Source organism: Lepisosteus oculatus, chromosome 17 (genome assembly GCF_040954835.1).
Source record: "Lepisosteus oculatus isolate fLepOcu1 chromosome 17, fLepOcu1.hap2, whole genome shotgun sequence".
NCBI classification, from domain to species: Eukaryota; Metazoa; Chordata; class Actinopteri; order Semionotiformes; family Lepisosteidae; genus Lepisosteus; species Lepisosteus oculatus.
In genome coordinates this window covers 6,078,145-6,104,118 of record NC_090712.1, presented here as the reverse complement: position 1 = coordinate 6,104,118, position 25,974 = coordinate 6,078,145, and the positions used below count along the sequence as shown (strand labels likewise).

The following is a 25,974-nucleotide window of genomic DNA, read 5'->3' as shown; positions in this document are numbered from 1 at the left end:
TCTGTTTCCAATGGAGCCAGCGAAGGCCTTGAAAGACTCGATGGGAGAGAGCCAATGGACTTACTGTAATTAGATTAGCTAGCGCAGGGAGAACAGACGTTTTGTTTGGTTTTTGACAGCTGCATTTACACGTGCTTACAGTAAAACAACATGGATAGAACCGTTACGCCTGGAAGCATTTTCTCCTTCACTCGCAACATACATTCAATCAAGTTCAAGGGTGATATGTCAAGAGTGAATTACTACCGATTTTATTTCATAGTCCCTGTGGGCCTTTAATAAATGCTGCTTTTTACAGCTGAGTGAGCTTGTGCCACTCGTATGCTCTTGCGAACGTGTGTGAAGGGGTTTTGAAAGCGTAATAAAAACGTTTACCTGGAAAGACCTGCTGCAGGATTGAACGGTCTCCTGTCTCCCCTGGTATGATCTTATCCTGAGACCTTACCATCTGTAACCGGCTGAATCCTGCCTCCAACTTTACAGAATTCACTCACCTCATCGGTCACTTTAAACCTCTTCAACAAAGCCACAAACTTCTGTTTAAAATTGGGTTGCTGTCGAGAAAAAAAGAGAAGAGAAGATTGCTGATTTTTTGCATTAGGTGGTCTTTGATTTTTAAAAGATCATGACACTGCTGGGCTTCTGTAAAGAAGCACATCAGCTTTGGTAACAATATACATATATATTCTCAATGCTCTAAGGATTGCATCATACTCACTTTCTGCCACTTCAGAATACAGAAACAGAATTAAACTAATTATGCATTGTAATTCATACTCTTCGCTTCAAAACACAAGGATGAACACTTTCCATACGCTGGAAGACTTAAATGGTTCAAGCATGCGTGATACTAAAAAGCAGAAGAACAAGTCATTTGTCAGCTGTAGTTAAAAAAACAAGATAACACCTCCAGTTAAAAGACATTTACTGTCTGCACAGAGCACAGAGTGTGTTAACTAATCTATATATGAGTGTGTCCTAAATTAAGTAATTTTACACCAACAAACACCCACATTCACCCTGAATGCATTATGTGTACAGCATCCATGCAGAATTTAATTGAATTTCTAAGCCTGGAATTCTGTAAAATATTAACGTTCTTGTTATCAGTTAGTCATCAGGCACAGGTGTTATTAATAGCAGTGAAAGACAATTTAAGGCAAACCTAGAACTCTAAAATAACAAGATCTGCTTGATCAGGCTGCCCCTAAGCGTGACTGTGAAGAGTGACAGACAGATTTATTTTTGGCTTTTGTGCATTAGAGATAAAAGAGCCTTTTCAAAGAAGGGTGTCTCGTTCATTCCTCCTTTGTATGTCGCCCCAAGATAAAGGCGCCTGCAAAGCAAATGAGAGTAGTGACCAGAAACAAAGTGCACAGCACTTTTTTTACAAGAACCTATATCGTCGCCAAAGCTCCCAGAGGGAAAGTATTAACTTGGAGTGTCACCCTTTAGATGTCTGCATCTAAAGATCCCTTAACCGAGCAAATGCCCCTCACCCTTGTCATGGAAGTAGTTCTGGTCATTTTCCTCCTAGACTTCTTGGGCTTTCTGACTTCGTCGTCTTCATCATACAGGTCCTGAAAACATAAATCCACAGGCTACATTATGCGCAAAAAACAAACTAAAAGCTTAGTCCAACACGAGGAATCTGTGTTCTCAAAGCCATCTACCCTTAATTTGAACGGCAGTGGAGTTATGGACTTATTAAACTATGTATCTACATCCAATCAAAAGACAACCCTGGTCTGTTAATGATTCCAAACAGAGGCTTTCAGACAAATACGCATCATGATTATCAGTGTAATCTGAACAATATTCTGTATTTGATCACAGCATTGAAAATGAATGCAATAAACGAAAATCTGTGCACTATACATTTTTTAGACAATTTATCGGGTGATGTAATTAGTTGAGTACTACAGTGATCTGTATGTGCACTGTGCTTCTTCATTAATGTCAATGATTTATATTCAGCTATGATTAGTAGACTAGTCATGCTTGCAGGGGATTCAAACATAGGTAGATTTGCAAACACTGTAGAAACTGCAAAGGAAATACAGAAGACCAGGCAGGTGACATTTAATGTAGCCAAGTAAAGAGTGTTACTGGTGGAAAATAAACCAGATCTGTGTGTGTTTCTGCTGACATCATTTACATCTTTGAGACAATGTGAGGAGTGATCATAATGTAAATAATATTAGGATACACTTCTGAAAGTGCAGAATTCAAATCATTGGATGTGAAGTTTGAAATGATCACCTCATTAGTAGTAGCCTTAGATCTCCTTTAGAATGGTGTCCAAATTTTGGTCACCGTTTTACAAAAAAAGATTGCTGTTCCTGAATTAGTCAAGAAATGTATTTTCCCCACACTTACAATGCAAAATAACTCAATTATTTGGAGTCTAGAACAGAAAAAGCTTCATTGTCAAAGCTCTGCCTTCATTTAAGAAATGGCTAAGTGACCCCTTTGGATCGATCTGCTACTAAAAACCAAAAAGCCTCCCCTTGTTTGTAATTTTCATGTTGCTAAACTCAAAAAGTGTTTAAAACCACAAATTTGAAGTGATTTCAAGTGGTTACGTTGTGCTTGACCGTGTCATTAACAACACAGAACAAAACTTTTGAACTACAGAACAAGCTTGACAGAGATTAAGCTATAATCTATACAAAATGGCCATATTAGTGGCAATACTGCACTGGCCTGTCAGCCACACTTTGTCGACATCTGTGCACAACTTACAAATGACCAACCACAGGACTGAGCAACACCCAGCTTGGTCTCTTGTCATGGGTAAGATTAACACCGAGAAGCTGAGTGGCCAATGTAGTACATCTTCAGACAACTAAAGTAAATCTCAATCTGACCTTTTATTTCTGCTGTAGGTCTTGGGAAAGACAGTAGGGAGATGTGTGTAACAATACTGTAGGCGGTGGCTTAAGTTATTTTTTTAGATAATGGTTCTTGGCTTTACTGGAGCATAAATTCTGCCAAACCACACTGACATTGGAAATACTCACAATACTGCTTATTTTTTCTAAATAAGACTATGACAGCCATAGGAAAACTAACATGAAAAACTGTCTGCAGAATGAAGTCAGCGTTTATCTAAAATGTACCAGTATCCTCAATTTCATCCTTCCGTGTATTCATGTAAAGGATTTCGAGATTACAAAAGAGCTTTGCCGATTTTAACATCTTTCTTTTTTTATTAAAAGGCACCTGACACGATGTTGTTTAACTGCATTCATTTTTGAAGGGATCTGGTGGTTTCAGTCGCTTTTTGTTTTTTAAATGGGTGGTTTAAAATGAGAAAAGACAACACCACCTGTGTATTTAAAGAGAGCCCGCTATTCACAGCAGCGACAAAGAGCCAGTTCCAGAAGTGATGTCACCCCCTTCTGAAACCGGAATTCTGCTGTGTTAGAGGACCCGGTCTGTCTAGGGAGAGGCGCTGTGCATGCTGGGATTGAACCCCGCTCCCTTCACACGCGTCCCACTACTGACCTGGCCGTGCACTGCGTCATCACTGGCCTCCTGCTCCGAGGAAAAGCTGTCATCTTCCTCCTCTGAGTAGTTATCGATGTCTGGAGACCGGTCTGCCAGAGACAACATGAAAATGAATGGACATCGCGGCTTCTTCATTCAATATTCAGAGGACTTTTTTCAAGAGAAAGTTGACTCCAGAAAACAGGAAAAAAAACCTGAGAATAAGGAACAGGGGTCTGGCTAGGTACTGTTATTAATACTTTCCATACTCCATACTGTATGGAAATTACTAGGCTAAAATGTTACATTTTTTAATTACGATCTGACTGATGTTTGTAATGTTCTCCTTCAAAAGTGCCATATAAAACAGAGGTAGCCTGATGACTTGACACAAACCATGCAGGCTGCATTTCTGCAAAAACTGACCTAGTCTGTGTAGATGTATGGAAAGGGAGAATATTCTACAACAGGCTGACATGCAGAGATCACAATGACAAACCCCCAGCTCATCACCCCACGGCTTACAGAAGCTGGTCAAGCGTGCCTTATTAATGGCTGATCATACTAAGCCAACAAGTGTGTTAAAAGGATATTGTTTATACTGTGTGTCTACATGTATTCAAACATTTCTATCACTATTCACTTTAAGGGAATATAGATTACATTTAAATTCAATATTTGGAGAAAGTATGACTATAAAGTGCACACAGGAAGATATAGTGTAGCTGATGTTTTCATTTTGTTAGATTTCATTCTAGGCAGCAGCTGTTTCCATTTCCTTTTTCTTAATCAGTTCACTTCAGTGAAGCCGATTACATTCGACGGGAGAGAAAGGAAAACAGCCACAGCAGAGAATAAATAAGCTCAGACATTAAAGTTCCTTGTTAAGTGTGATAAATATCTCAATTTTCCCCACTGACAAAATATAATATTCAGAGGCAAAGGCTCATCTGTTGTATTTCAGTGAATGCGCCACAATAATCACCTTATTGCGTTTTACTTCACTAGGAAATGGACTTTAGAATTATACCGCTATTAAAATCCCCAGTGGACAGTACTGGCTCTTGAAGTCTTAACCCATGTTCTCCAGCACTATTTCGCCTTAGTGTTTCATAAACACTGCTGAATTTCACAGCGATTTCTCTCGCATCCCGGCATTTACTCCCATTTTCAGTGGGACCAGTTCTAAGGGGCCTGAAAGGTTTATAGAACATACTTCTACACTGTAAACGCTGAAGACACCACATCACTGCACAAGGGCAGGAAACAGGCAATCTGTGATTCTACTCTGGGATCTGCAAAACAGAACATGTGGCAGCACTCCCAGAACAGGGACTGGACTGAAAACAGATGCAGACGGCCTCCACTGTCAACGCGTACCTTGTTACAAGCAAGCAAATAGTGATTCTTACTCACAAAGACATGACCTGCCAGATACTGCTCATCTCCCCCCTTGCTGGGTATACCTGCTGGGTATGTGCTGATCAATAAGTAGGCTCTGCCTCCGGACAGACAGCAGTTATCTGCGGGCCCCTCTGAGATACTACACAGCGCTAAGGCCTGAGAAGCATCGAACGTGAGGCCGGGTCATTTCTTGCACACATCTTCTCCTGCCCCCCTCCCCTCCGCCGCTCACAGACACACAGCACCGCGAGCAACCCCAAACAAAAGAGCAAGAATAAAAAAAAAGTCCTGGAAGAAAAGTCACTAGCGCTGCTTCATTTAGTGAAGAATAACACGCATCACAGGATGGGCAACGATAAAAGCCTCACTGCTGAAAAGTACCTTGAAAGATTGCAGACTTCGCAGAAGGGTGGCCCATTCTCACCTTTCGTTAGCAATACTTCTTTTCACACTCCAATTCCCAGACAGACAATGTACAGAGCCAACACCCAGGTTTATTTCCAATCATCCAAACTGACAGACTGTACCGGCTGAAAGGGTGGTGGGGGAGGGGATGTCTGACCTGAGGCTTTTGTCTTGGGCCCCGCCTGAACGCTGCCGTCCTCGTGGTCGATGGGCTGGCTGGAGAGGGAGTACACGCTGATCTCCGCGGCTCGCACCGCCGCGTCCTTCACGTTGCTGTGGAGGCCGAGAATCTGGCCTCCGTCGGTGGGATGTTGCATTACCTGGGACACACAGAGGCGCCGCGCGCGGGTCAGGCCCCGAACCAGTTTCTCCGCCTCCACCCGCTGCCACCACCGCGCTTAACACCTCCTGCGACCCAAGAGGACCCAAGAGGAGCTCTTGAGAAGGTTTCCCACGAGTGTCTGGATTCTGCTCGCTGGAACGACTCTTCAGGGTCAAAACATCTTTTTTGTATCTCGTGGGGCTCTTGAAATCAACGGCACGTTTGGAAAAAATAAATTGAACACAACAAGAAAAGCCCTCCCCTGGAAAGGGATCCAAACTGATCCACATCTAAAAAGTTCAAAAACAAATGCTTCACATTGATAGATTTAAACTGCTTTTTGCAGAGGCATAGCTGTACTTATTTCACATTGTCAAAACTCCTGATAGGCGGGGGGTTCATTTAACTTTCGGACTGCGTTTTCTGTCTCGGCTGCAGGCTGGATTCCACGAAGGAACTTATCAGTTACCAACTGGAAGGAAGAGTGGGCTGCAACCAAGCTGACTTCATTTGGTTTTTACTTCAGGGGCAAAATAAAACAAAAACCCCCATTAAAAAGCACAAAATTAACCTCTTGGTTTAAACTGTCATTTCTGATCCTATTTTATTTTTTATTTGATGATTCCAAGTCGACCATAATTTTTTAATCAAGATAAACGACTTACTTTATTTTGGTATGGTAAATCTGTTCAATACCAAATGTGAAATTATGAATATTAATTGTGATACTAAACTATTTAAATAGATCCATGCTTTCTCCAATTTGAGTTTCAAATTGATAGGCACTGCAGACAAAATCTCTTGCAACTCATCCAGGTTTTTCAGCCTTGTTTGTATTACAGTTAAAAGCACAGATCCCAGTTGGGACACAATCCCAGAACCTAGAGATTTAAAAAGTCAACGCCAATATCTCTCAAGATACAAATTAACTGCATTTAGAGAAACTGATCAGGAGTCATCCAGTATCTACCAACTAACGGTCCATGTTCCACTTACAGATCCACTTAGACAGTCAAACAAGACTGAATGAATTCTAATTTTCTCTTGCTAAAAACTCTTAAAAACATTGTTTCACTATTAATTTTGCTTTACATATTTCAACAATGAAACATGCCCATCATCCATGGCAACTGGGTTGCCAAGAGAACTCGACTGAAAGTTCTTTATACCTTTTCCTGATCCATACAGCAGAATAAAAGGACTCCCACCTCCTCCAGATCAATCTTCACCTCCACTCCAGAGGAGCAAAGTGCTAAACTTCTCACAAAAAAGTCTTCTACAGTACATTGGTGTTACTTAAGAGAAAAAAAAAACATCTAAAAAGCCATACTGGAGGTAACCACTCAATCCATGATGATCAAAAGACAAAATGGTTCTCCTCTGATGAACATCTCTAGAAAAGAAGGCAAGGGGTGGGAAAAAAAAAATGAGCAACTAAAAGCCTTCCCTTAGACAGGAAGGCTGTAATAATAAGGACAATAAGGGCACTTACAGAGCTGCAGGTGGACCACCCGTTATGGAAAAGGACTGCATTGATCAAGAATATCAAGAATGGAAAAAAAAAAACACTATAAAAGAACTGAACAGTGCACCCAAAAAAAAGCACTCATGCAAACCGCCCACACGAAGTGACAGCGCGGCAAAGGCAGTGTGAAGCATCAATGCGCTGACTGTACCAGACACATGCGTCACAGACAGGGGTCTGCATTCAGCCGGGATGAGCACACAAATGGGAGCTAGGCAGGTAGATATGAAATCCTGTCCCCACGGCCCACGATCTCACTTATTCATTTCGCAAATGTGATTCGTTTAAGGGACAAAAAGCAGTTTTCCACCTTAGACAAAAAAAAAAAGTCACATGCTTACCATGGGGCAATAAATTAAAACCAAGTAGTAAGAACTTCCAATGTTGCTTAAGGTATAACCTGGGGTGGCAGTACAGCACACTTCAATCAGCCCTTTTATGCAAGAGTGACTTCCCACATTCCACCATGCCTTCTGCAGATACAAGCAATCGTGCAACACCATCCGGGATTTTTTTTTCCGCCCCCATTCTGCAGAGGTCCAGCAAGCAATCACACGTCCCATTCGAGCTGAATTACAAGCCTGCCCCGAATGGAAAAGTGAAACCCGTCAGCCTGTTTTTAAAGCAGGGAACCTATACCGGGGCTGGAAACGACAGCTGCAGTTCAGTCATTCCTCTCCTGAGCGCCATGTTTTTTAAGCTGAGGATCGCTCAAGTGGCTGTGCTTGCTTACTGCTACCAGCTTTGTCTTCTGGGCCCTGCTCCAGTTCAGTTCCGAATCACAGGCTTCACTCTTCCATCCAGGGCAAGCTTGTAAATCAGCTCGAATGGGACGTCTAATCGCTGAGCTCCAGAACTGCCCTCTTTCACAATAGAAAAGTAACTAACTGGACTCTCTACAGAATGGGGGAAAAAAACAACTTTGCGGGAGGGTTTGATAAATACAGTGTTATTCTTGCCTGTCTGTTCCCCGTAAAGTGATTACAGATTCAGAGCTGTTTAGTCAGAAAAAAAAAGGGTCAGCAGGTTGAAGAGATCCTGTTTGAAGTTGCGCATGAAGATGTTCGGGAAAAAATACCTTTGAAGTGGGATATTTATGAAACTCAGGACTGAGTAGAAAGACAAGTAAACCACAAGTCAAGCAAGCACATCAATTAAAGGCATCGATTAGCTGGAAGAAACAGTAGAAGAGATGGGGTCTTCCAGGGCATCGGTAGAGCGGTGGTCTGGACAGAGGTAAGAGAAAAGCGCTGGACATGCAGACATGCACATCATGACATCTCAATAAGCACATGTGTTGACAAGCAGAATAAAAGGCAAGCAAAATGTTATGACATACACTTAAAAGTTACACTCCTTCCTTAAAACTTATATTTCGTGTCTAGTCAGGTGTACAGGCAGGTGAATGCCCAGCAGGTAATACACCTAACTAGACAAGCAATTTTAAAGGCAAGCAAATTGTTATGACATTGACATTTATATCAAGGGGCATTTAAACCGTGTAATAAATTCATAAGGCCTCATTGAGAATATTTTGTATAATATACCTTGTTACATAGAAGATACTGCTGCTCTGGAATCAGTCCAGAGAAGGGAAACCACAAAAATTCAGGGCTTTAGACAATGTCCAACACTAAAAATTATGTTCCTTCAGCCTGCCCGTCTAAGGTTAAGTGGGGACCTGATAAAAGTATTCAAAACCCTCCAAGGCAGTGACAAAGTCACTGTCCTGGATTCCGAAGACCAGGAAATGAACACAAGTACCAGGAGGTGCTTTTTGTGCACAGGTTTCCAGGAGTATGGAACAGGCAAGCCAGCTGTGTTTTTGAAACCAATACTCTTTCAAGAAACAGCTGGATGAGATCTTTGGCTCGGTAACGTACCAGCTACCGAAGGGCCTCCTCTTGTTTGTAACCTTTCAGGTGCTCTATTCTGAATAGGTCCCACACTTTCAATTAAAGGCACTCCTGTGGTTTAGGAAACAAGGCTCAATACACAAGTGACTTGGCCCCTCCTTACCTCTGCCATGTTAATGACTCCCACAGCCAGCGTCTTGTAGCCCAGGATTGTTCGGTTTTTATACCTCTTCCTCCTCTGCAGCATTATCTGCAGCCGGTTTGCATCCCTCTTGAGAAAGTGTGGATACTACCGGAAAAAAAAAAGAGCCCATCTGACAGCTTAACAGAAGGAGTGCAGCAATTGCTCTTATACCTTACAATCCTTCTACGTTTGCATCAAGGAACAGACTGATCATCATCACTGCCTTACTGCAGTCCAGCTGTCTTGCCGGTCTCAAACTGCTATACGTCTGCGTTGTCTTGTAACATTGAAAACATCTTTTCCTCGAAAACAGGAGAAATGAAATAAACTCTACCTGTAACGAAAAGGTGAGCTCCAGATCTGTCTCCATCAGCCCACTGGGTGGAAGGGCATATTCGTTTGATCTGAGGATGCGTTTTGAGCCCTGCAACACATCAAAAGGCAGCAGCTGGAATGAGGAAAGCATTCGAAGCAAATTACAAACGCACAGCGGGAAGAACAGCACATCTCAAGGGGCATATCTTTATCGGTCCTTATCCATTAATCCCTGAAGTAGCTCAATCTTCATAAAGACAAACTAACAAAAGGTAAAAGAGATCTATACATCAGCAATGTTGAACAGACCCTCTCCAACTACACCCTGGCTCAAGCTGATGTTTGTGGACGTGCTGAAGTGGCGTTGAATTGGGTTGACTGCCGTTAATCAAGCTTAGGAGAAGTTTCCACAATCTTCTGAAAATTACCTCAAATCAGAATTTGTTATTTTTGCCTCTTGTGTTTTAATGACAGATTAAAAGCACTAGGTGGTCAGTAATCAAGACACTGGAAGTGGAATTGAGCACAGTGGTATGGTGAGAGCGCGATTCTGTAAAATAACAAATGGACTTCTGATGCCAGCATGCTTCAAATAGATGAATTTCTTGGCAGTCCACAGATGTTGTTTAAACCTGGGACCCACTTTCATGATCACAAACTCCACATTTAGAAGGACTTAGAGTGGACTTGTTAATATTGTGTTAAACCAATGCTCCTAAGGGTGCCTGCCACGAAGAGCACCACAGAAGACAGAAGAATAACTTGTGTACATCATATCATCTTCTTCCACATCTGTCAAGCTCAGAAATATGTGCGGAAAACACAATTTAGGGTGGATTTTACAAGGCAGTTTTAATCACAAAGGTTTTCAAGTTCATAGAGGTCCATACTGGCTGAGGGCTGAGGATATATCGAGAAATCAGTCCATTTCCCTAAATGCAGAGCTTTGCAATCTCCCACAGAACAGCTTTCAAATACAAGGCCCCATTACTCAAAGTAATTCATTACAATGTCACTCCTGCCTAAACAACAACAAAAAAAAAAACAGCTGACTTACTGCAGCTCATATCCCTGTTCACAAAGTCCATTCTTCTCTTTCACAGAACCACTTATGCATGCGTGGGCTGATCTGTCCAACCGCGCGGACTCATTACAAAAGCAAATCGGCCCCTGCAGAAAAGCGAGCCTCTGTCCGAGACGAGCGCCAGGCAGCGAAATGAGAAACTGACGTCAGGGAAGGGGGAACGACTGTTCAGGACAGTGAGGAAGGCGCACGGCAGAAATCGGGAACTGAGAAATCCGGCACTTGCTCTCCAGGAGAGCCGCATACGTATGTACTGACCCGCACAAGTCCCGGGCGTTGCTTTGGTGTTGGCGGCGTTTATACCCCACCTGACAGTGCCAATGCGCAGTGTGAGTCCAGGTTTTGGTTCTGTTTTGTAAAGTTGATTACCCATGCTTTCAATGCCTTTCGACACATTTCTTAGGAACTGTGGTTTAGGGGTGTGCAGTAGTGGCAGTAGATCTAGGGTCCAGGTGATCTAGGGGATTTACAACTTGGAGATTTTGCTCGGTTCCCCGCATTTGAGCTAAGAGGGGAACTACACTACAAAGGGACTGAAACAAACTCGGATGGATAGGATCCAGAGAGGAGAGACGGGGACTTGGGCTGCCTCTTGATTGTAACTTTCCTGTGATTGAATAGCCCCATGCCAAACCAGGTCTCTGGTGTTTAACTTACAACGCATCTGGTTAGATGATTACCAGAGGCCACGCTACTACATTTGTGTTTTGTTTTCTATTTCAAGGGCAATGATATCAGAAGGGCTTGGTTTTCTTCTCCCTTTTTGATTGTGATCTACCCAGACAGCAGGAATGATTCTGCAATGTACAGTGCCTTCCTTAGACCTGACCCCTCTGTCGAGATGCCAAATAAATTCATACAGGTTAACTTGGTATCATTTTCAGTTGATAACGGATTGTAAACGAAAGACTTGCACAGTAACAGCAGGGAATGAATAAGATGCTTTCATTCTTATCAACTAGCAATCAAAACATCCCCTCACCCCCCAAAGTCAGGTGCAGTATTCCATGGGAAAACAGCCAAAATTCTGATTTTAATCGGGGAGCTTTACCAATATAGTTACCTTGACTGAATGTCACAGCAGCAATCGAAATTCTGATTATCTGATTTGTTCCGTCTGCTTTCCTTTCCTTGACTGACACGTCACGATGATTAAGTAACACAGACGGAATCATTCAGTACACCTGTTAAGTCTCTTTTATAAACCAGGTGATAGCCTGATCTTTGAGAAATACCAATGGAGATACAATTGCAGCAAAACTGGTGTAATTATTTTTTTTTGTACTCTTGCCAGCCTCTATCTACAATAAACAAAGAGGACACTCCTACACACTTTCCCTGTCTAGACAAGCTCTACGGGCCAGCACAAGATCTGTCATAATGTGTACGACATTGCACACCAGGGAGTTGTGATAACTGTTGCAAAACATTTTTTAGCCTTTGTCCATTTAGTCCGATACAGCACACAAACCGTTTCAAATACTACCAACACGACAGACGCAGACATTTTAATTTTATATAGTCCATGGATTTCCACTTTCATTGCACACCAAATTGCAATAACACGTTTCACAACTAGTCAGCTGAGTGGATAATTAAAAAGAGTGCTTAGATTCATAGTTGACATATTAAGAAACAGGCATAGTTTACCATGCAAGAATAACATTAAATATCTACTGTATAAAACATGCGGGTACCAATTGATTAGAAACTAATCCTGACTGCTTAAAAGCTGATGCATGTAAATACTTCATTTCAAACATGAAGCTTTGGAATGTTCTCCACTTAAAACTGTCAAGCACAAAGCCAAGACTATAAAAGACATCAGAAACACCCAAGTGTACAAACTGGATTGTATGATTTTTACCACGCGGGGTTTAAACGATATCAGATTCATTACTAAGTAAAACATATGGAAGTTCCACTGATCACTTATTACACATTTCAAACACAATACAATGGTAAAGTTACATTCCTTTGTGAGCAGTACCTTCCTAAATGAATTACATTATTCCCTTTATCTCTGTACCAAACACCCCCATCCACGATCTGTTATTGAATGTTGAAATCCCTCATTTCTCATTTCAATGAAATTTGAGACAAATGTGGAACACTACAGGCATCCGATTGTTTTCCTTTTCAATAACTGCATCTTAGACATTTAATCCACTGAGGACCCAGCAGGAAATGTATTTTCATTGTAGCAAAATAATTTAAAAGACAAAAAAACTTTTAATTTCACAGAGTTATTAATGTATCAGAGGAAAGGGTCATGGAGTTCTAACACTAGAAAATTCTTTGTTCTTTAGTTATGATCATGTTGGCTAAATTGGTTCCATTAACAAGCAGAAGCAACCTTGTGATAGAACAACAGTGAGTAACATACGGTTCTTGCAGATTTGTTCCTCACTCTAAATGAACTTTCCTTCATCAAGTGATCAGCTTCAGAGGGAAAAGAGCATCTGAGAATCCCTGTCGATCAGATTCAAACCAGCACACGTTTGAAAAATTCTTAGGTTGAAAAGCACCCCACAAATAACAGCGGAATAAAAACCAAAGCTTGGCAGTTCTATGCGAACCCATATATAAGACAAGGAACAATGTGATTTTTTGTTTGACCAGCGGAGCGGTAATACCACTTTCTAATGTCGTGACAACTGCTGCCAAGGCTGGTGTAGGTGCACATTCCCTTGAGGCCAGAGCTTGTCAAGACTTGCGTCTCATCAGCAAACGAGGCTTGTGCTATTCCTGGAAGAGACCTGGTGGTGTTTCTACCTAACCTAATTACCAAAGGAGAGTAACCAAGCCTCTCCTCGCCCAACCCTTCCCTGACACCAGCCTCACCTGACCCCTCAGCCATCTGGCACCATCGAACCGGAGCTGACCGGGTAGGGGAGGAGGGCAGTTCAACTGCATTCTAACAGGACCCTGCAATTCTGTAATGCTACAAATCCCTTGGCTTTTACTTGATCCTGTTTCTGCGTGTGGATGAGGATTATCAGAATACTTAGTACCTGGAGAAGACAAAAGCTATTGTAATCCTTTTGCACATGATCTTGCTGTAATTATGTGTACAGCTGTGTCTTTTTCTTAAACTCTGCAGCAGCGATGATTTTTTTTCTTATTCCCACCCCAATAAGCAACTGTGTTGCTCATGTCTCGGCTCGCACCCCCTGACCGCACACGGGGGAGTGAAAGAGGAAGTGCGGGCAGACACCTCTACCACGCCCACCTGTGAGTCACCTGTCTTTTAACATTGTCACTGATGACACAGCCCTGCGCGATGGATTCAGCGCCAAGTACAGAGGATGCCTGCAGTTCTGCAGGTGCCTGGGAGGCCGCAGGGGTCCCGGAGAAATAAGAGAGCCTGGCCTAACAACCCCACACTCCCCTGAGCGTCATTCAGGCCGATTGTGCGCGGTCTTCTGGGAAACCCCAGTCACAGTCGGCCAGTGACACGACCCTGGCTCGGACCTGTGACCAGAGATCAAACACTGCACTTGTGTGAGCCACTCAGGAGGCTGTTCACTTGAATTTCTTCCAAACTGACAGACTTGTGAACCGAAAAACCATTTGAAACTAATTTTATTTTTAACAAAAGCTGGCACAATTACGCTTTTTTTTTTTTGCTAATGGATATTATTTTGGCAGAGCGACACCCTTTGAACAGCAAGCAGGCAGAGAAGCGAAAAATAAATACTGATTTCTCTATCGGGCAGGTGGCTTTTATTAACTCTGTTTACATTTTTTAAGTATACAGATTAAAGACCATATGACTTAAAGTGGGAGCCAAGTCATTTTAAAAAATAAAGGCTCTGTTCCTGCAGTTCAAGCAGGTAGCATTCTTCCTCTGGGTAGTAAAGTAGGTATGATTCTCCCTTAGGGCTATAATCTGCACACTGTAGCATGAACCTTCCATCTGCTATCACAAAGCCACCTTTTCTGGTCAGGGTTATGGCAAGCTGGAGTGCACCATAGAAACACAGTGTGAAATTTGGGATAGATGGCATAAACGTTCTCCCCTGGTGATCCAGGAGATCATCACAGAGTCATGGAGAATACCGAATGAAGCCCAGCCACTGGGTGGACTGGAGCTCTTAGACAAAAACCACAAGGATGAGTGGACAACATGCAAACATTACACAGGACCGTAGCAATATATAGCAATACAACTCAAATATATTGTACTAATAGATGTTAATATAGTGTGGTATCCCAGTTTGCTTTACAACGCTATAACAACAGGACAGGAAATGTAAAAGAAAGTTAAGCGAGCACATGTAAATAAATGATTAGCAGAGATAAGCTGGTCATTAAAAGCTCGTTTCTTTATTGAATAATTAATGAACATTAAAACGGCCAGATGTCTGAGGTAGGAGTCGAACAGTGGATATTGGAGCAGGGAGGAAGCAGCCCCAAAATAGGCAGCTGTGATTTTATTCAAACACTCTAGTTTCAACCTGTCAGAAAATCCACTCCCAGTGATCTGACTGAACTGTTACTGTCTGAATGCAAATATCATGGAGCAAAGCTGGGCAGAAAAAAATGCAGCTGATCAATAAACGGTACAGTGTGATTAGACCTTCATACAGATGCACTTTCAGTCACCACAAAAGGCGAGTCATACATTTCAATTAGAATAAACATCCCAAAGGGTTTTATTACATATACATTTGTTTGGAAAATTCTAGCCATCCTCTTTAGGGATAAAATGCATGTTTGACGTTTGACGCAAGGAGCTTAAAACCACAACATGATGAAACGTTTTAATTTGAAGGTATGAAGTTGTAATCTGTTAAATTGGGGGGGGGGCAGGAAATATCTGAGAATATTACATCTAACTTCAAGAAGATTCACAAAAACAGTCAACAGAACCAAAACTTATGTTTGGTTATAATTTATAAGACTGTAATAAAGTAAATCAGAAAATAAAATCCTTTTGGTATTGCTCAGAAAACTGAATATTTTACAGTATAATTTGTATTAAATAACCATTCCACAGAAACCGTCCTTACCAAAAAAATGTTTTTGGTTTCAAAAGAATTAGATTTCTACAAGCAAACACATATTAGTAACCTATAAGTAAAAAACAATAATAAAGAAAACTTCAAAGTAATGAATGTGGTATTTTGTAATTGTTATTTGATGTCAAAAGATCACCAATTTGTTTACATAGTCAGCTGGTTTATAAATGTCTACATTTCTGTCTTTTTCTTTGCGGTAGTAAAATATCCTGCTAAAGTAGAGATTGTCACAAAAATCTTCAAGTGCTGGTATACACAAACCATACAAATAAGTGGTTTACATTCCACTAAGAAAACTGGAATACATCCACATTCCTTTTTTGCATTTTAAGTAATATATCATGAACTGTTGGAGAGCCCAAAATCTCTCAAGAACAAAACACAGCAAGCAGCTGCATTGAAGACTTTTAAAAGAGGCAGTCCCTTGTATAATTTAAGAAAAACACAGCAAAAATACAGGTCTTCCAGTGTGGTATAGGACACTGCCCTGCCTCACCTGTATTGGTTCTGTGGGCCTGAAACATGACCTGATGTTCAGGGTGCTGGTTATCAGTAAAGCTCTTAACAGCAGGAGTGTCAGAGAGAGAAGGAGCTCAGCAGTCACAGTTTCGACTATGCAGGTCACACATGCTGTGAACTTGCAGGCACTCAATGGATTTCTGAGAAATCACAACATCCTGAAATGAATCGGCTTTGAAGCAATGGCTGAGATCGCTCGTTCTCATTTTTCTGTATCTTCTACTGTCTTTCCAGAAATTTGCATCACCCGGATGCTTTTAGAACAAAAACATTTCAACCTTCCATTCATTTTAAGACCTCCAAAGAAATGAATCTTTATTATCCAGCCATCTTTTAGCCACTTCTTCCAATACAGGGTTATGGTGGAGCTGGAGCCTATCCCGGCAAGCAACGGGTGCAAGGCAGGATACACCCTGGATGGGACACCAGTTCATCACAGGGCAGACACACATACAGTATACAAACAAAAATATGTACACACTCACACCAGGGCCAATTTTCTAAGAAGCCAATTAAACTACCTGTATGTCCTTGGACTGTGGGAGGAAACCTGAGCACCCTAAGGAAACCCACACAAACCAGGGGAGAACATACAAACTCCAACTGCAGAGGGGACCCCAGGAATTGAACCCAAGGCTGCGACAAAACAACTGAACCCCTGTGTTGTCACATGAACCTCTACCTTGGTTTTCAATCCTGCACTTCAGAACTGGTTGATGGAATCCATGATGTGCACTAGTAATTCCCAGCAGGGGTCAGAAGAATATCTGTCACATGTCGGTACACAATGCGAAAACGTGAAAGCACATTTATCGCGGATGAGAATTTGTATCTTACCTTCATCCTCAAAGTCAAAGAAAAAAAAATATTGGAAAAATTATGAACCAATTAAGAAACAGGCTGCATACTTGCATTCCTTCAGGATCTGCTTGCCAGTTTAATTATAAAATATGCACAGGCATACGTCTTTACACAGGAAACTGTGGGCGTGTGGATTAAACTGTCCCGCCGATTCTTTGGGAACACCGCTACAGGAGATGTGGGGGGTAAATAAGATGCTACTATTTAAGCACAAAAGGGCTCAGTGGCTTAAACTGTAACCTGTGTCGCAAGTTAGCAACATGTGGGAAGGTCACCCAAGAGTACTGTCTCAACCATACAATAGTTTTCTGTCAATCTCCTTCCAGCACTGGGTGAGCTCTTACATGAGAATCAGCATGACTGACAGGCTGGATTAGGCGATGCTCAAGCAACGCGCCACTCTAGTATTAGTCACAGAGATTGTCATTTGGAAGTGAATCCCTGCTTTGCTTCCTGCGAGAATTCAAAGTTAAAGATGTGGCCGAGAGCCCGCTTACTGGAGTACAAACACACAGCCAATACCTGCAAGCAGGGCTGTGCTGCTCCAGCCTCGGGCCCTGTGCAAACGTCTCCGCCCCAGCTGCCGTCTTTAGCAGCAAGACCTGCTGGCAATTGGATTTAATGCCCCAGTTCCACGCAGCCCAACCGCTGGGTTCCTTCGGCTGCTTTGCAGAAACGGAAATATTTCACGCTTCAGAGACAACATGGCTTGCAGATTAAAGCCTCCCAGCGCTGTATGTTCTCCCGAGAAAAGAAAATCCTGAATGGATTTCAAAGAAATAAGAAATACCTACTTAGTATCGCTTAAAATATAAAGCTTTTACAATTAAAGCAAATCCATTGTCAACGGTTAAGGAAGACATACAAACACATGCCCATCTGGTGTTTTCACAATTAAAAAGCCTTTTGCTGTTCATGAATGAAGTTCTCACACTACATATAGAATACAGCTTTTAATTTCCTTACAGACTAATTTTCCAACTTTCATATACAGAACTGTTTCCAAGACCCAACCCAAAGTTTGATACAAACATTTGATAGGATAAACGTTTTGGCTGGTATTTTCTCCTTTGCAGACATTATGAAAGTTCAACTGTCATGTGTCACTTTCCAGACCAGCATACTCCACCATTCTCGTTCTTCTGGCGCTGTGCAGGAGTAATACCTGCAAAGCAGAGTCCTGAGAAACTGGCAATTCCAAATACAAATGTATACTGTATTTGAAATACCAGCGAGCTTTCAGTACGCATTTTCAAGCTAACATTCTGTACATTGTGAAACTTATTCACCAACTAAAATGTAGGACCACAAATGGCAACAATTTGAGCAAATAAAGAAGTACTTGTTCGGGAACCCTTCCTTCTCCAAGTTGATATCGATCTCCTCTTTACCCCCCTTGCTCACAGCGTGGAGGCTGAAATAAAGGAACTGCCATTGTAAACCACCTCTTAGTGAAGAGCTGTTAGCAATTGCAGATATAAGATAACCTCCTTGGAAGAGAAAAGCACCCAGGTTCATTACCAATCAGCACAAACAAGAAGATATCAGCACCAAACGCTTGCCCTTCAACCTTGTGTCCCACTGCAGCGTTCGCTGAATAATCAAGTGCACTGCATGGCGAGCAAGGGCATACCAGACAAGCTAGGAACCACGATCTGAATAAGGAGCAGCTTATTACTTTTGAAAGAGACCCTCAAGACCCTCATCATGGGGACCTTAAACAGGACTCTGCTCGGGAAAAATAAATGAGGACTGCACACACACACACACAAATAAACTGAACAGTTTGCAGACGACTGCTTTGAAGCAATGGGAGCAGACGCATCTCTCCCCACACACAAAAAATTGGTTGTTTTTTTTTTTAAGTGAAAGGAGCTGCTTCAGACCCATTTGGGATTATTTTGGTATTTCACTGATCCACTACTGTTAAAGGTTGTCAGGGTCATTAGCACTTACTTTCCTTCCATTATGACCCAGGGGATTACGCCGAGCTGGATTTTGAATGCTCTGCTCACGTAAATCATGACAGACTACATCGCCCCTTGGAGAGCGACGGCGCAAATTGTTTTTCTGAGAAACCTTGCAACGAGAGAATAGGCAGTGAGGGGGAAAACAGCAAGTCTGTCAACACCAGAAGCTTGAAACTGCAAGTTAAGAAAAACACGCACAATATTCAAATAAGAAACAAGGGAGGTATTGGCCATCACGTCTTGCTAGTTTCTGTGAAGCACTGCAATAGGTTCTAGCTGTTTTTATTGCGTCACCTAGCAATTACTACTCTGTTATAATGTGGAAATTCAATTTATAGCAGTCACTGTACAATGACTACTTTTTTATGCTTTAAAAAAAACTTATTTTTAAAAGAAAAGACAAACAACCCTTTCAACCCTTTTCTGGCAGCCTGTTTTGTTAGTGTGGATCATTTCCGGCTTTCTAGGATTTTTCAGGAAAAAAAAACAACTCTTCAAGCTCAAGATAGATGCACTCACTATCCAAGTCCAGTTGCACAAAAATGGGTGGAGAGAGCTACTGAGATCGGAACAAATTTTTCTACAATCGGGGGTTCATTATGAATGTTGGGAGCTCAGGTCCAGGTTTCTGAGAGCAAAAATGACAAACTTTGATCATCATTACTGTATGTAAATTTCAGACAATTAGAAGTGTTCATTTTATACTACGGCTTTGGCTGAATGCAAATTCTGTGACAAAAGGGACAGGTGCTGAGAAAAGGTGGAGAAACTTTTCCCTTGAATAGCAAAACATTACCAACATGGTATACTGTATTTGGACAGTACCACTCCATCTTACAGTAGCAAGAACGAGGGTGAGAATCAAAGTCCTACCTTTTGGGATTTCCAAAGTGACTGATTAAAAAAAACAACAGAAAACAGGACCTGCCACCTGGGCACTTTTCGTGCACTTTCCGGGGAAGCTGTTCATGAAGCCATTTTTTGGGGATGTGCGACTACAGTTAGCTGCAGAGGGCTATCATGCAGCGAAGCATCAAAGCCCTGGAGAGATGAGAAAAACGACAAAAGCGGGAGATACCTTTCTCCTCCTGGAAAGGGAAAACGTTCCGGAGAGGAACCGAAGCTACAAGGGTGATGCAAACGAGAAAACACCTGGGCAAAAGCACCATGGGGAAAACGCACACTACAGAAAATGAGAAATGTTACACAGTGTAAATAGGGAAGGTGGGGGGGTGGATTGTAATTTTTTTTATTGTACACATGGCTGGTGTCTTAATGGCAATGACTTTGGCAACCATCTACTCAGACTGAAAGTAGTCATTTATGGTATATTTCTTTTTATTGGGCATTTTAGACATTCCTAACCTGAACAGTAAGTTCTTGAATTGAAGTGTGTATTTCATTCTTTTCAAAAGTTAAACACATATATAACAGGACAGAAACAAAGCACTTCACTGAAAGCACAGTTAACTGGAAATAGCTCAGGTGGGGAGCTGCGTCAGCAGGCGTATGCTGCAAAGGAACAAGTCCTAGGTTTATTCCAGGCTGAAAAGAGAAGAAAGGAAACAACGTTTTGGCTGTGGAGCCTTCTTCAGGTTTAAGGGGGTAAGCCTTACACCCGAAGAAGGCTCCACAGCCGAAACTTTGCGTTTTCTTTCTTATCTTTTCAGCACGGAATAAACCTCTTACTTGTCAACTGGAAATGTTACATTTTGTACATATACAGTATGATCAGTTTACCAAACCTGCAACGCATGCTAGAAAATTACAATTCACTGGCTAGTTCCTCTGATCACGAGGTGTGTTCCTAGAAATGAGGCAAACAAAGTGACTCTTTGAGGAAATCATTTACCCAGGACTGCCTCCAGTCAGCCTGTGTCACATGCAAAGCTTCAGAAAGCCTATGGAAGACTCATACCATCTACCCCAGCTCTCACCCCAACACTGCTTCAAGACCAATCAGACAAGAAAAAAGATCACAGTCACAGTGTTTCAGTGCTGCGTTCCGTTACTTCATCACCTGTAACAGAAGCTGAAAACCACCCCAAATCCATTTAGCCACGTCTGCATTTTTTTAACATTAAACATAACTCTTGCTTAACAAAAGAACTCCGGTGACAAGACTGAAGTTAATTAACCTTGTTATGCAGTATGATTTCAGAGAAGTCATTTTGCTAAACACAGTAAAAAAAAAAAAATGAAAATGGAAGAGATGGTCATGGCGATGGTGATGGTGAGGAGAACTCCAGTAGGTACAGCACGGTATGACTCCAGCACAGAGGCTCTGTAGGCAGGGCTGGCTAGTGCTGAGCACCGAGCAGCATCGCTCACTGAGCGAACAGCTCCTACAATCACCGCGGCTCACTGTGGGGAGGCCAGCCGAGCTCGGTAGGTACAGCTTGACCTACCCAGGTTCCTCCGAATCCGAACGTACACGGTCAGATTTGACGAAAACGCGAATCGGCCGCTTAATTCAAAACAGGACCTCAGAATCGAGCGAGTAACACAGGATTCCCTTTTTGAGGCTTTCTATTTTATTTAGTCCCCAGAACGACCCACAGATTGAGCCGTTAATCAACGCATAATGTCATATACCTGGTCTCACATCCTAAGTTATAGGTCATTAGGCAGCAGAGTTACCACCTTGTAGCTGTATGTCATTAGACCTGGGAGGCTCAGCCAGCACGGGATAGGAGAGAGCCAGGGAAAACCAGATGGCTGCTGTAAGGCGAGTTGGGGGACCAGTGGAACGTGCTCGTCCCCAAAATGAGCTTCTCAATATTTGGTAACTAAAGATCCAATGGCACCATTTATAAGAGAAGGGATATTAACCCTGGTGGTTACTGCTAAATTCCACTCCACATTAAGGTACCAGAGACAAGAGTGGGGTTGTACAATGGTGAAACCATTTCTCACTTCTCCACGTGATCTGCTGTGAAGTGGGGCTGCTCGTGTATAATGGCTGCAGCACATCACCCAGGTGAAGCTACACTTTAGTGGCAGATTAAATGCCACATAAATTAGTGTCTCTCTTTGGCTCCTAAATGGAAATGCACCCTTTAAAAAAATGCCTATTCAGAAATTTAGATTTGCAAATCTTTTCACCCAGAGCCTTCAACGATGTAAACATTTTGAGATGCAGATAAAAATGAGCTGCACGGTACGAGAAAATATCTGTCTGACGTGTGCGCGGCCTCATTCCAATTACTGCAAAAAACGTGGGGCCTAGAATCACCTGCCTTTCCCACTGTGCAACCTACCCACTTCTCACCTGTATTTTAACAGCGATTACCACCGAGCTGAGGTCTTTATCCAGTTCTTTAAGGACGATCAGCTTCTTCAGGGTGAGACTGCATAACCTGCAAAGAGAACAAGGAGAAATTCTAGTGCCGTTCACCACGTGTGCAGAGATCCATCAGTGACAAGAACAGGAACGCTGTTCAGCAAACTCCCACCGTTCAGCTGGAAAACTTGCATCAGTCTGCGGAATAATTATGTGCGAGAAGGAAAAATATTTGAAGGCACAGGAAAAAAAACTGTGCGCTGGCCGTCACAGATCAGTAAACACTTGAAACCAATACCTCCTTCTCTTCTACCCATGTGAACTTCACTTTACACTGCACCCTCTAATGGATTCAAACAGATTCTCTCTCTTCACCTGGCAACACTGCTGGTCTATTATTAGTGGCACTTTCAAGGTGAATCTGTGTGCTCCAGATGGGGGACAAATAAACAAAGGATGTGACATTTTCTCTGAGCAAGGCGTTCAAGTTTATTGTGTGCAGTGAGCATAGCAAAAGCTTAACTGCGCAAGAAAACAGTAAACAGAGAAGTGCTGGACTGGCACCTTGCTCCTTCTCTCTGCCCCTTCGTGACCTCTTCCTGCTTCTCGCCGGGGGAGGGGTGGGGGGGGTGTCTAGTCATGAGTCCGACAAAGCAGGGGATGTGCATGACAAAGTAGCCCAGGCTGAGAACGCACTAACTCCCCCCCAGACCTAGACAGCACAGAGACCCTTGCTTTTCATTACACGATTTTGAGTGATGGTAGCTTAGGACTGTCCGATAGAAATTCAGTTCAGAGGTTCTCCGATCTCAGAGTTCAGGTTTCATTTCTGCTTTAATAACTCACAACTTTGGGGTGGTGCGTTAGCTCAGTGGCTAAGGATCTGCGCCTGTGGCTGGAAGGTTGCCGGTTTGTATCCCGCGGCCAGCAGAGGAATCCTACTCCGCTGGGCCCCTGAGCAAGGCCCTTAAATCCAACTGCTCCAGGGGCGCCGTATAAATGGTTGACCCTGTGCTCTGACCCCCAGCTTCTAATACATGAAATTGTATATGGCCAATAAAGTGATCTTATCTTAAAAAAAACAGCAGTCATACTACTGTACCTCCACTGAGGTCAGCCCACTTCCCCGTTCGTTTTCTCCCCAGTGCAAAGCAAACCTAGAGAAGAAAGAGCTGAAAATGCTTTCAAAAGCAAGGCAATTGCAAGCCTCTGAAAGTCTAAATACGAAAATCAAGAGCTGTATCTTGAGTTGATCAGGTTGCAGTTCCACAGATGTGCGACTGTCAAAGGCAAATTAAGTTTAGCGTGAAAAGAATGCTGGTAATTTCTTCACAGCCTTTGGTTCTGCGTGCATCCATCAAACCTCAAAATAATCTCAGGAACAAAGCCGCTGTCACACTCGACACCCATCCAAGATGACTATGACTCAATCCTCCACCAGATTTCAATTTAATCAATTCGGGAGAAAAAAATCAAATCCGAAGGACAGTAAACAATGAATGGTGCACTAGCCAAGCCAGACAGCTAACAGGCACCATAAATAGAAAATTGATTGCACAAAAGAGATATTTAAAAAATAACAGTTGAACATTGGTTTAAAAATCGAAACCTTTCAGTGTGAGGGCACAAAAATAGCATTTCACAAGTCAGTGCTCATTTCACCTAACCAGGGGACAATTCAACTCAGCAGGGGACAGAAACATTTGCATGCAATTTGCTATTAATCCCACACGTCTTGTGCCAACAGCTCCTCGGCTTCCTGCTTTGTTGAAATGAACATTTTAGATGGCTCTCCACCTTTTCTTACTTCAGAACAAGTCTTGTTTTAACTTTTCCACTGACCACCGAATACAAGAAGCATCGTCACGTGTTGCCCTACGTCTCTCCTACAGCGGGTCCTCTTTGCGCCTCCTGGCGCAGAGCTATTCATTCACAGCACCTGGTCTGTGAGCACAGCAGGCCTGGGAATCTAAAGAGCTGTGATGTGTGGACTGAACAGGGCAGTATCTCTAAGCATGAGCCCTTGAAGGAAAATAAAAAGGGAGGCACAAAGATCTAGATGGGCTTGAGACCCACTGGTGCATCAGGGCACCTCCTACTTTCGATTTTATTTTCTGGGGCATCTTAAAGCTGGGCTTGAGACTTTTGTTTTTGTGGACTCCAGGCACAGTGCATCTGGAGTATTTCTCTCGCAAACAAATTCTCTCACAAATGTTTCCACTTACGTCAACGGACACTTGCTTGTTAGCTAATTTTTGGTGACCTAGTTACAATTCCCTTGGCTGCTTTAACAAAAAAAAACAACAAACCTCTAAGTTGGGTTTATTTTCTTAAGCAACCTGGAATGTGGTGCTACTGTGCGCCTTTAACAAAATCAGACCTGGACCAACACTTGCATTTGGCTGCAGGTTGTCAATGACATGCCAGCACCAATCAATTCAACTGTTTGAACTACAGATCTAATACAGAACAGTGGTGAGCAGCGTTGTTTTTACCAGCTCAATTACACTGTAACATGTCCAGTTTTGCTGACAGCAACAGTACAAACTCTTCACTAAATTGGACTGTACTACTGTAGATAACTCCTTCCGGTCACTTTTGAAACCCAAGCTTGAGGAGTCCCCTCTCAACGGGTTAATCATTCAGAAAAAGTCACATTGAATCCATTTGTTTTGCACCTCGCATTGGCTGAAAATCACAAAAAACTAGGTCGCAAGTAGCTTATTGGTCCGACTACACAAATCAGGCAGTTTCTGGAGGATACCGGAGAATCTGATTCAGTAACATGGCTGGGCAGTCAGTTCCAGACCTCCACAACCCTTTGTGTAAAGAACTACTTCCTGACTGGAGTCATAAAATGCACACTCCCTCTTAAGTTTCTACTTGTGTCCTTGGATTCCTGTTTCACTCTTTACCCCAAGGCAGCCGTCTGGCTTAACTTTAATATTTGTTTAAAGTGCCCTTGTAATGTCCTCTGTTCTATGAGTAAAGAAACTCACTTCCGTTAACCTCTCTGTGCAGGACCTTCCTTTCAGTCCTTTTCTACACATTTGGTGAACAAAACTGTACACAGTGTTCCGGAACTGTGTAGAACAGCACTTTCTCCTTGGGAATTCTTCGTGTCAGTTCTTCACAAAGAACTGTTCTAGATATTCTAGAATGCTTGTCAATCCAGGCTATTCATATCTTACAGGAACTCTAGAACTCTATCAGTGCTTAACCTCATTAGTTAGGTACCATCATCCTGCCTGTCAGACTTGTTTCACCCCACTGTCTCACCGATGATCCAACACCCCTGACTACTGTCCTTACATTAGCAGGCAAAGGCAGACTGAAGACAGAGCTTCACTTCAGGTCTCCTGTTTCCTTATCACAAATACTAGAAAGGTCATCACCACCATGCAGGAGAGATAGCTGGAGGTCTAAATAAATGGTTTGTTCCATTTGGAGATCAATAACTCACCTCAAGACAGGCTGGATGGGCAACTGTCATTCAAGCTACATCCCGCATCAAAATATTAATCTCTCAATTCAAGCTGAAAACCTGGTTTGCATAGCCCAACAGCCCCACACCCAGAATAAAATATTTGAAGCGTTTTTCTGCTCTTCCTCTTCAAAGTGAGCACATTCCCACTGCTTGACACGATCTGCACAGAGTCCAGGGCCATTCTGCCAGGCGTGTACTACAGATTTCTGCCCTACAGGGCTGCGTACCTGTTCCCTTTTTGTG

At 42.5% G+C, this 25,974-nt stretch overlaps 1 protein-coding gene across 6 annotated transcripts in view; it reads right to left on the bottom strand.

The window, feature by feature from the left end:
* LOC102698103 (phosphofurin acidic cluster sorting protein 2-like) overlaps positions 1–25,974 on the bottom strand; it is an 88,215-nt gene that overhangs the window by 25,769 nt on the left and 36,472 nt on the right. For all 6 annotated transcript variants that reach the window (XM_015362991.2, XM_015362990.2, XM_015362994.2 and 3 more), the window contains exons 2-8: positions 22,233–22,320; positions 9,523–9,612; positions 9,168–9,293; positions 5,459–5,621; positions 3,511–3,602; positions 1,500–1,580; positions 495–554 (exon numbers count right to left, since the gene is read on the bottom strand). In XM_015362991.2, coding sequence (XP_015218477.1) covers positions 495–554; positions 1,500–1,580; positions 3,511–3,602; positions 5,459–5,621; positions 9,168–9,293; positions 9,523–9,612; positions 22,233–22,320 — 700 coding nt within the window. The remainder of the gene's footprint in view (positions 1–494; positions 555–1,499; positions 1,581–3,510; positions 3,603–5,458; positions 5,622–9,167; positions 9,294–9,522; positions 9,613–22,232; positions 22,321–25,974) is intronic.